The following is a 12,140-nucleotide window of genomic DNA, read 5'->3' as shown; positions in this document are numbered from 1 at the left end:
CCTTTGTCTCCATGCAGGCCCCAGCAGTTTTAGAAAGAAGACACCCGGTCCTTCATATGACGTGTCATGCGGACGGGCCTTTTCGCATGTTTGCGGAATATCACGGCCACTCTGCTAACGCCAGTCTGGCAGCGGGTCGTAACCCGAGCCCCCACCGAGCTGACGCAGTGTGTGTAAATTAAACGCGTCCCCCTCCTTTCTCTCTCTCTCTCTCTTCTGACCTCATTCTTTTTCACCTCGCAAATAATACAAGTTGACGTATTCCATTGTTAATAGACGGCCCAGTGCGATGTTTACCACCAAGGTAGTAATGACAGTTGGGGTGGAGGGTTTAAGGGGAGCCTGCAATCCCAGACAGTTGATTTGTAAAAGACTGTGACACCTAATCCTGCTACCGTGTGGTGGGATCAGCACCTCTGCGCACACAGACACACATACAGAATGAGTATATAGACTGTTTAACAAGGTCCCTGAACGTCGGGGAACCTCAGGGGTCCGTGCCAGGACCAGCTCCAATGTGCAACAATAATCCCCTTCTCCACATCATAGGTTAATATTTGGGGATGTGGGATAACGGTGGGGATGCTAGCAGCAAGGCTCCTCCTTGGCTGGCCTTGTTTCAGTCGGGGTGCTGCTGTGCTGTGCAGGATGGACAGGACACCGACGGTACTGCTCTCAGAGCAGGCATGCTCAGAATGTATTCTTAGCCCCTGTCTTCCTATCAGTCATTGGAGAAAGGTTGGAGGGTAACAAATAAAGAGGTAACCTGTCTGCTGGTGCTGTCTGCACTAGCCGCTGTTTACCACAGGAGCCGGGGATAATTTTAGAACCAGAGAGAGAGAGATCCCATATTTACACCTTGGGGGCTGGCTGACCTTGCCATTAACTGGGTAGAAGACGCTGTACACCCCAGACTGAAAGAGAGACCAAGAGAGGAACTCCTACTGCACAAAAACTAGATGACAGTCTGCTAAGAGAAGACTGTATAGAAAGGGAGAGTAGACCGGACTGGAGGAGAGTAGACCGGACTGGAGGAGAGTAGACCGGACTGGAGGAGAGTAGACCGGACTGGAGGAGAGTAGACCGGACTGGAGGAGAGTAGACCGGACTGGAGGAGAGTAGACCGGACTGGAGGAGAGGAGAGGAGACTGGATGGGAGGAGAGGAGACAAGAAGAACAACTAAGAGAGAGAAGCAGAATACAAAGTGAAAGAGAGTAGTTAAAGAGAGATTGAAGAGATCCAGGCTGTAGCCGAGAGGCTGTTCCCCAGAGGAGGAGCTGCAGTAGCTGGCCGGGGCTGGTCCCAGGGCTGGCAGGGCTGGTCCTACTGCTCCTCCACACCTCCTCCTCCATCCCCACCCCCTTTTTCTATTTCTTCTCCTCCTACCCTGTGCTGTGCACAGTGGGGTGATGAACTCACAGACAGAGCCTGGGAGTGCCAGAAAAACTTTTAGGAACTTCTCCGTAACGCTTTGAGACCGAGAGGCTCTGGCAGCAACAGCAAGCGACGTCGCTGGAGAGCTCTGAAAGACGACCCACCAAGCTGCAACGGGACGCTCCGTCTGTCCGCTCACTAAACTCACACGGGCTGGCAGAGTGCCTTAACAGCACTTCCCAGAAGGGGAAAACTTTTGTTTTTGTTTGTTTGTCGTTCTACCGGAACAGTGGCGGTGTTTGCAGCGGCACTCTGCAAGGACCAGTCCCCCTCTCTCAACATGAGTCGCTGGCTGAAATGCACCTCCATGTACTTTGTAGGTATTCTTGTTCTTTTAGAGAGTAAGGGCATTTCTAATGACACTTGTTAAAAGTATCCTGAGGCCATTGGGACCTAACTACTGTGGTTGGGTTAGGACCTAACTACTGTGGTTGGGTTAGGACCTAACTACTGTGGTTGGGTTAGGACCTAACTACTGTGGTTGGGTTAGGACCTAGCTACTGTGGTTGGCTTAGGACCTAACTACTGTGGTTGGGTTAGGACCTAACTACTGTGGTTGGGTTAGGACCTAACTACTGTGGTTGGGTTAGGACCTAACTACTGTGGTTGGGTTAGGACCTAGCTACTGGGGTTGGGTTAGGACCTAGCTACTGGTTTTGGGTTGGGACCTAGCTACTGGTTTTGGGTTGGGACCTAGCTACTGTGGTTGGGTTGGGACCTAGCTACTGTGGTTGGGTTGGGCCCTAGCTACTGTGGTTGGGTTGGGACCTAGCTACTGTGGTTGGGTTGGGACCTAGCTACTGTGGTTGGGTTGGAACCTAGCTACTGTGGTTGGGTTAGGACCAAGCTACTGTGGTTGGGTTAGGACTTAGCTACTGTGGTTGGGGTGGGACCTAGCTACTGGGGTTGTGTTAGGACCTAGCTACTGGGGTTGTGTTAGGACCTAGCTACTGTGGTTGGGTTAGGACCTAGCTACTGGGGTTGGGTTAGGACCTAGCTACTGGCGTTGGATTAGGACCTAGCTACTGGCGTTGGGTTAGGACCTAGCTACTGGGGCTGGGTTAGGACCTAGCTACTGGGGCTGGGTTAGGACCTAGCTACTGGGGCTGGGTTAGGACCTAGCTACTGGGGCTGGGCTAGGACCTAGCTACTGGGGCTGGGCTAGGACCTAGCTACTGGGGCTGGGTTAGGACCTAGCCACTGTGGTTCCTGAATACTGAGTAAGCATGGTGTTGAAACAGCAGGAAGGAGTGAGCTGTGACTTACAGCTTCTTCTTCTCTCACAAACCTAAAGGAACTCTGTGAATCTGCCCTACATTCCCCAGGAGAATTCCTTCATCAACCCAGAGGCACAGTGGCCTGTTTTAACTCGTTATCAAGTTCCATTCTTTACGTTTTTAGTTTTGAACTTGCATTCTGATAATACTAATATGTATTAGGTACATGTTGACGCTTAATGTTGGAGGGAGACAAATTGAATGCAAAATAGGCCTATCATCTATCTGCAATATATATATCTTTGCCAGCCAGTGTGAGTTGAGTGAGCGCACAGACACAGCGTCCTGTTGCAGTTTGGTGGGTTTATTTATTTATTTATTTTTACAAATTCCTTTGTGATGTGTGTTTACGTGTTGTTGTATCCAGGAACAGGCAGAGAACTGTCCTTTCTCGGTCTCTATGCAGGCTTTAGCCACAGCTTTCTGTTTTCTTGGATCCCTCTACTCCAGTGCCTGTGTTCTGTCCAAGAGGGGTCCTTTCTTGCAGAAGAACTAGCCGTTCCCATGCTCTGTGTCCAGGCACTCTCAGAAATGCTTTGCTTCAGAATGGAACCGCACTATCTTGGCATAAATCATTGAGGCTAACCTCAATCCAGTCTATAGTCCCTCTGGGAATTCTAAAAGTTATGATTGAAATGTTGATCTGTCCAGACTCCTTGAATTATGACAAAGTGATGACCGTGGTGAGAATGAGTTTCCCTGACCCGTATGTTGTAAAGGCGAGGTATCTGTGTTGTGTTGACGTTGTGCCCTCTCTCTCTCCCAGAACACAGACTGGAACAAGTATGACGACCGGCTGATGAAGGCGGTGGAACGGGGCGAGGTGGACAAGGTGGCGGCCGTGCTCAGCAAGAAGGGCATCATCCCCACTAAGCTGGACATGGAGGGACGATCCGCGTGAGTAACGTGTGCTCACACAAACACTGCATCCATGCATGAACACATGCATACACGTGTATACAGAAGTCTACAGACACACACAGTCCCACAGGAACATATGGACCAGTAAGCACTACACTATCCCACACAATAAGTTGTCTCAACCAATAGCGCGACATGTCTGGCAATGCAAACGGTCTCTCATTCCAAGCATAGTAAATAGCACTAGTCTCCTTCAAACTGCTAGGAATGCCAACATACTTGTCTGGTTCACTTATTAACTTCTAACAGTTGAAAACAGAGCTGAGAACTGTTGTAGTACTAGATAATGTTATTCAGCATATGGTCAGATGCTGGCCTCTCTCCTCTCGCCGCTCGCCTCTCCTCTCCCCTCTCTCCGCTCCCCTCTCACTGCTCGCCTCTCGCCGCTCGCCTCCCCACCCCCCTCTCTCACGTCTCCCTTCTCACCCCTCTCCCACCCTGTTCTGAGATCATAGATATCAGTTGTCCTCCATGCCAGTCCCCATGTTGGAGAGGCTTGTGAAGCCACATTCAAACACCAAGTCTCCCCTCTGTATAGCTAGATACACACACATCCAGTCGACTGTGCCAGTAGAGAGTTCAGAGAACTCTGTGGTAAACTGTATGTCACACACTGCTTGATCTTACTGGCCTGGAGCGGCTGTCACTCTGGCCAGGAAGTGACTCAGAGCAAACAGATTTGAGCCACAGTTGATGTTTATGATACACAATGACAGTTGGGGAACATGCTGTAATTCAAGGGTCAGGTTGTCAAGAGTAAACTAGTATTTTATCTAGAATGGTGGGTGGATGAAGTCGGGATGGCCAGTATTTTAGGATTTAAAATGCTGGGACCTTTTTTAGAATAGTTCTTTTTGGATGGCTCACCACCGGCAATATTGGATCGGTTATGTGTCCTCTAAGAATGTCACCCATCCACCACTGGAAGGTCTATATAAAAGCTGTTAAGTCAGAATTGTTTTCCTGCCTGACATAAATGTAACCAGATTCCAACGCTGGTGTTTTAGGTAGCTAGTCCCCCTCGGCTTAATTCCAGCTATGTGAAGTAGTCGCCTGTCTCTGATCCATGCTTCAGGTTCGTTTTGAGCCCCGGCTTTGTTGCGACCTCGATGGAGAGAACTGGACATTTCAGAAGCTGTGGGGCTGAGTATTTTCAGTAGTGTATGAAATTCTCCCACACCAGTGTCTGTGACACACTCGTGCACACATACACACTCGTGCACACATACACACTCGTGCACACATACACACTCGTGCGAGCACACACACTTGCACACGTACACACATTCACTTGCGCACGCGCACACACCAAGGAGAGAAGGGCTTGTCTCATAATAAGGTGCTGGAATTTCTCAGGGCTAAATCAAGTGCGTCTGGCTGGCGTGGAAGACGCCACCCTGCATTACAGCGAGGAACTGGAGCTTGTTGTACTAAGCACTGTCCTGACACACGATGCTCACTGGTCACCTTCAATGTTGTTGGCTTAAAGACAACCGTGGCGAGAACAGAACCAGTTCTGTGTCAAACTGCGTCCATCACATAAACTGGAGAATAAGGAAACCCCAGCTCACTGGTCACAACCATCTGTTGATTCAGCTTAGCTTTAGTTCTAATGTATAACCTGGGCCATGCATAACATCCTAATGTATAACCTGGCCCATACATAACATCCTAATATATAACCTGGGCCACGCATAACATCCTAATGTATAACCTGGGCCATACATAACATCCTAATGTATAACCTGGGCCATACATAACATCCTAATATATAACCTGGGCCATACATAGCATCCCTATATATAACCTGGGCCATACATAACATCCTAATGTATAACCTGGGCCATACATAACATCCTAATGTATAACCTGGGCCATACATAACATCCTAATGTATAACCTGGGCCATACATAACATCCTAATGTATAACCTGGGCCATACATAGCATCCTAATATATAACCTGGCCCATACATAACATCCTAATGTATAACCTGGGCCATACATAACATCCTAATATATAACCTGGGCCATACATAACATTTACATTTTAGTCATTTAACAGACGCTCTTAGTCAGCTCGGGGGTTCGAACCTGCAACTCTTAACCCTAATAACGTCATAATATATGAACTGGGCCACACAACATACCATCCTTGTGTGTGATCACTTCTGTCTCCAGACAGACCTCAAAGCCACTGGAGGACGATGCTGGACAGTAATCATGGTCTGCCTGTTCTGCCCCATGGGGAGGTTTAATTACTGGGTATAATCCCTCATCTTTAATTTAGTGTGTTTTTATAATCCCTGATGTGTAATTTAGTTTCCTGGATTAGGCTCCCCAGTGTTGATCTAATGATATCACCTCTAACGAGTGCAGAGATCCACAGCTGAACAAATAGTGTGGCTGTATCTCCACATTGCACACGCTCATGATGTAGGCTAGCCTAGCCTTAACTACTGCCCCTGATGAAGTGGGCTAGCCTAGCCTTAGCTACTGCCCCTGGTGAGACGGGCTAGCCTAGCGTTAACTACTGCCCCTGATGCGGCGGGCTAGCCTAGAGTTAACTACTGCCCCTGATGAAGTGGGCTAGACTAGCCTTAGCTACTGCCCCTGGTGAGGCGGGCTAGCCTAGCGTTAACTACTGCCCCTGGTGAGGCGGGCTAGCCTAGCGTTAACTACTGCCCCTGATGAAGCGGGCTAGCCTAGCCTTAGCTACTGCACCTGGTGAGGCGGGCTAGCCTAGCGTTAACTACTGCCCCTGATGAGGCGGGCTAGCCCAGCGTTAACTACTGCCCCTGATGAGGCGGGCTAGCCTAGCGTTAACTACTGCCCCTGGTGAGGCGGGCTAGCGTTAACTACTGCCCCTGATGAGGCGGGCTAGCCCAGCGTTAACTACTGCCCCTGATGAGGCGGGCTAGCCTAGCGTTAACTACTGCCCCTGGTGAGGCGGGCTAGCGTTAACTACTGCCCCTGATGAAGTGGGCTAGCCTAGCGTTAACTACTGCTCCCAGTCATTTGCACTTGTGATAGCTGATTAAGTGTTAGCGCAGGTGGAAGGGCCTCAGCTCCAGCTGGAGTTCAGTGAGTGGTGGTTCCTTGATTGTATGGAGCTGGGGATATTGATTTCTGTAGTTTTTTTATGCCATTGGGCAGTGTTTCTCAATCCATTCCTGAACGGTCTCATGGTGTGTGCGTTTGTTCTAGCCCAGCGCTAACACAACTGATTTCAACTAGTCACCTAATCACCTACACCTTGATTAGGCCTCATTAAATCAGCTGGGCTAAAACTAAAATGTGCAGGAATGGATATAGAAACGGGTCCTATACCAGCCCACATGATCCTCTCTACTCTGTCCGTCTCGGGATAAACACAGCCTCCATATCCTGTGTAGACTGGACGGACGGAGCTGAAAGACACTTAAGGAGCCATCTGGTGCCAAGATGAAATGACATGTCTGTGATCTCGTTAATGACCCGGTGTCTGGTGTCTCACACTGAGTTAATGTCTCCCCCCCCCCCCCCCACACACACACACACACAGACGGGCCGTTTTCTCTCAGATCAAATCTAAATCCGCATAATTACTCTGGACAAAGGGATAGTGAAAGAGTGAGAGAGGGACAGCTAAAAGGAGTGGTAGAAAGAGAGCGAGACCTGTCATTCTATCAATCTAAACAAAAAGCCACCGCAGGTCAAATTAAAGCTCAGAGCCTCCATTAAAACGACATCTTCTTCTTCTGTGCTTTTGTGAGTTTCTATTATTTGATTTCCTGTGCCATTTCTCCCATCAGACAAGTTTGGCACTTGGCACCTTTCATGTCATTATGTTTAAGTCTGCAGTTATTTTCGTCTTGACCTCCTTCACCCTCCTCCTCCAGTCCACATACAGAAAATGTCAGCCTGTCAGTTATACTTTGAACAATCCCAGGATCCCAGATGGGTTTGAATAGGTCATTATACTCACTGCTTAATGTGAGGAGGATTGATACAATCGAAGCCCTGTTTTACTTGAGCAGCATTCAGAGGAGAGTTCTAGAAGGCCAGTTACACAAGCAGTGGTCCTGCAAGTCAAAGTGCAAGTCAGTGTATACAGTAGGCAATAGAGGCTATGACCATGTGGAACTGTGTTACAGCCATTCTATCATCTACTTTTGCAAGTTCAGACGATTATAAAGTTTATACAAAGTTATTTTTGGCATTTATCACATCTCACACGTCCACCTAATGCAAAACAACCATACAGTACATACTGAAACCTCTTCTCACCATGCAGTGCATACTGAAACCTCTTCTCACCATGCAGTGCATACCGAAACCTCTTCTCACCATACAGCGCATACTAAAACCTCTTCTCACCATGCAGTGCATACTGAAACCTCTTCTCACCATGCAGTGCATACTGAAACCTCTTTTCGCCATGCAGTACATACTGAAACCTCTTCTCGCTATGCAGTGCATACTGAAACCTCTTCTCGCTATGCAGTGCATACTGAAACCTCTTCTCACCATGCAGTACATACTGAAACCTCTTCTCACCATGCAGTACATACTGAAACCTCTTCTCGCCATGCAGTACATACTGAAACCTCTTTTCACCATGCAGTACATACTGAAGCTTCTGATTCTCAAAGAACAAAACGCCGCCCTCCCAAAGCATCCCTTCTAGATCCCAATAGCATTGTTGTGACATGGCAACAGTTTAGTTATTCAAACAGATTCCTGAATCCATTTGTCCAACAAGACTAATGTTGTGCTTAGTTGGCGTGTCACCGGTTATCCACAGCGCTGCAGGCATATATATGGCTTACAGGCCCCGGGTTCAAGGTCTCCGGCTGCAGACTGAGTTTCTCAAGCGCCATCAACGCAGCTTTTAATAACGGCGCCTGAGACGAGGTGTCAGGACGCCTGTCTCCTTGGAGGATCCTTCAAGGTTAATGCATAAACAAGTTGCGGGCTGTGAGGCGTATTGGTTTACAAACAGATGTTTTTCCTGTATGTGTGGGGCCGGGGCATGGCTGGGGAAACTGATGGATGTGGGTCAGGAAGAGGGACACGGTCGATGTGTTAAGAGTGGCTAACAAGTGACCAACTAATCCAGGGTTTAGGTTGTTCAAACAAACCCAGGGATGTTAAGGGGGATATTTGTTGAAGATTTAAGTGACAAAGATGGAGGACCTTAAAAGGGAGGGGAAACGGGAGAATAGAGAATCAGGGAGAAAAGAGGATCAGGGATTTAACAGGAGAAAAGAGGGCCAGGGATTAAACGGGAGATTAGAGGGCCAGGGATTAAACGGGAGAATAGAGGGCCAGGGATTAAACGGGAGAATAGAGGGCCAGGGATTAAACGGGAGAATAGAGGGCCAGGGATTAAACGGGAGAATAGAGGGCCAGGGATTAAACGGGAGAATAGAGGGCCAGGGATTAAACGGGAGAATAGAGGGCCAGGGATTAAACGGGAGAATAGAGGGCCAGGGATTAAACGGGAGAATAGAGGGCCAGGGATTATAAGCTAAACAGTGTTAGTCATGTTTGCAGTAGTGTAGATATTATCCTTTTCGCGATGATGATCATGACGGGTATTTGATAGCTTCGCTGCCTTAACAATCCCTTATGGGTTGTTGGATCCCATTTTGTGTCTAATGTGAAAATGCTCTTCAAGAACTTGTCGTCCTGCTGCCTCATAGTTTTTACGGGTCTAAGGTTTCTGCACCCAGAATGCTGATCTAGCCGATAGGGTTAGCCAGCATCAATTTACAGAGTTCTTTTCTCTGGCTCCATAAAACACTCTTTCACTTCACCCTTCTCCAAGCGTCTCCAAACCTGCTCGTACCCCCGACCTACTGCGCTTTCCCTCCCTTCACACGCTCTCTCCATCTCTCAACGCAGGTTCCACCTCTCTGCAACCAGGGGCCACCTGGACTGTCTCAATCTCATCCTGGGCCACAGCGTTGACCTCACGGCCACCGATGCCACCGGTGAGAGAAAGACATGAAGTTCATGGTTATACATTTACATGTTAGTCATTTAGCAGACACTCTTATCCAGAGAGACTTACATGTTAGTCATTTAGCAGACGCTCTTATCCAGAGAGACTTACATATTAGTCATTTAGCAGATGCTCTTATCCAGAGACTTACATGTTAGTCATTTAGCAGACGCTCTTATCCAGAGAGACTTACATGTTAGTCATTTAGCAGACGCTCTTATCCAGAGAGACTAACATGTTAGTCATTTAGCAGACGCTCTTATCCAGAGAGACTAACATGTTAGTCATTTAGCAGACGCTCTTATCCAGAGAGACTAACATGTTAGTCATTTAGCAGACGCTCTTATCCAGAGAGACTCACATGTTAGTCATTTAGCAGATGCTCTTATCCAGAGAGACTTACATGTTTGTCATTTAGCAGACGCTCTTATCCAGAGAGACTTACATGTTAGTCATTTAGCAGACACTCTTATCCAGAAAGACTTACATGTTAGTCATTTAGCAGATGCTCTTATCCAGAGAGACTTACATGTTTGTCATTTAGTAGACTCTCTTTTCCAGAGAGACTTACATGTTAGTCATTTAGCAGATGCTCTTATCCAGAGAGACTTACATGTTAGTCATTTAGCAGATGCTCTTATCCAGAGAGACTTACATGTTAGTCATTTAGCAGATGCTCTTATCCAGAGAGACTTACATGTTAGTCATTTAGCAGATGCTCTTATCCAGAGAGACTTACAGTAGTGAGTAAATACATTTTTGTACTGCTCCCCCATAACCCTGGCATTGCAAGCACCTATGCATGGTGCGCTACAGAACAGTCCATAGGAGAGCGTTTCCACCAAGCCCATCTTTGGTGAAATCTTTCTAAGGGACGCGGATGTCGATTTAAGACAGCCTCTTCCAGAACACAAATATACTGAACAAAAATATAAAGGCAACATGCAACAATTTCATTGATTTTACTGAGTTACAGTTCATATGAGGAAATCAGTCCATTTAAATAAATTAATTAGGCCCTAATCTATGGATTTCACTTGACTGGGAATACAGATATGCATCTATTAGTGACAGATATCTCAGGATCTCATCACTGTATTTTTGTCCTTTCAAATTGCCATTGATAAAATGCAATTGTGTTCGTTGTCTGTAGTTTATACCCGTCCATACCAGAACTCCACTGCCACCATGGGGCACTCTGTTCACAATGTTGATATCAGCAAACCGCTGGCCCGCACAATGCCATACACGTGGTCTGCGGTTGTGAGGCCAATTGGACGTACTGCATAATTATCTAAAACGATGTCAATTATCTGGCAACCGTTCTGATGGACATTCCTGCAGTCAGCATACTAATTGTACACTGCCTCAAAACATGAGACATCTGTGACATTGTGTGACAAAACTGCACATGTTAGTGGCCCTTTATTGTCCCCAGCACAAGGTACACCTGTGTAATGATCATGCTGTTAATTCAGCTTCTTGATATGCCACATCTGCCAGGTGGATGGATTATCTTGGCAAAGGAGAAATGCTCACTAAGAGGGATATAACCAAATTTGTGCAAATCATTTGAGAGAAATAATATTTTTGTGCGTATGGAACATTTCTGGGATGTTTTATTTCACCTCATGAAACATGGGACCAACACATGACATGTTGCGTTTATATTTTTGTTCAGTGTAGATTATGGAAGATATTGATTTAGTGTGTTGCTGATCTCCTGACTTGTTTTCTTACAGGTAAAAACGCCCTTCATCTAGCTTCCAGAAATGGCCAGTCGCTTTGTGTGCAGAAGCTATTGCAGGTACAGTCACTTAAAACAACGGCCTCCATTCACATGAACTTACCTGTGTTATCTGTGCATCATGAAACGGATATCTGACCAAAATGTGCCGCAACATGTACTTTTGGGGATTAGTTGCCAGGTGTCAGGGGTGGTTTCAGATTAAATCTAGTCCGGGACTAAAATACCAAAATTACCAAAATTACTAAAAGTATGTGGACACCCTTTCAAATGAGTGGATTCAGCTATTTCGGCCACACCGTTGCTGACAGGTGTATAAAATAGAGTGCGTAGTCATGCAACCTCCATAGACAAACATTGGCAATAGTTTCCCGTATTTGAAGAGTTCTTTGAGCTATTTGAATTTCATCGTGGTATCGTCATAGGATGCCACCTTTCCACAAGTTAGTTTATCATATTTCTGCTTTGCTAGAGCTGCCTTGGTCAACTGTAACTGCTGTTATTGTGAAGTGGAAAAATCTAAGATCAACAACAGCTCAGCTGCGAAGTGGTAGGCAACACAAGCTCACAGAAGGACTGTCGAGTGCTGAAGCACACATCGCCTAAAAATCACCTGTCCTCTTTCTCCCTACCAAGTTCCAAGCTGCCTCTGGAAGCAATGTCGGCACAATAACTGTTTTTCGGGAACTTAATGAAATGGGTTTCCATGGCCGAGCAGCCGCACGCACACGCAATGCCAAGCGTCAGCTGGAGTGGTGTAAAGCTCGCCGCC

At 47.1% G+C, this 12,140-nt stretch overlaps 1 protein-coding gene across 2 annotated transcripts in view; it reads left to right on the top strand.

Moving 5' to 3' along the window:
- LOC116359595 (uveal autoantigen with coiled-coil domains and ankyrin repeats protein) overlaps positions 1-12,140 on the top strand; it is a 73,608-nt gene that overhangs the window by 38,053 nt on the left and 23,415 nt on the right. The window contains exons 1-4 of one of the 2 annotated variants that reach the window (XM_031812459.1): positions 1,145-1,751; positions 3,479-3,609; positions 9,522-9,610; positions 11,364-11,428. In XM_031812459.1, the coding sequence (XP_031668319.1) occupies positions 1,716-1,751; positions 3,479-3,609; positions 9,522-9,610; positions 11,364-11,428 (321 nt within the window). In that variant the 5' untranslated portion in view covers positions 1,145-1,715. Of the gene's footprint in view, positions 1-1,144; positions 1,752-3,478; positions 3,610-9,521; positions 9,611-11,363; positions 11,429-12,140 lie in introns of those variants that run through there. The other variant, XM_031812458.1, reaches the window with a different exon arrangement.

Source organism: Oncorhynchus kisutch, unplaced genomic scaffold (assembly GCF_002021735.2).
Source record: "Oncorhynchus kisutch isolate 150728-3 unplaced genomic scaffold, Okis_V2 Okis03b-Okis08b_hom, whole genome shotgun sequence".
Lineage (NCBI taxonomy): Eukaryota > Metazoa > Chordata > Actinopteri > Salmoniformes > Salmonidae > Oncorhynchus > Oncorhynchus kisutch.
The sequence above is the reverse complement of the archived record's forward strand: the minus strand, read 5'-3'. Positions and strand labels throughout refer to the sequence as shown.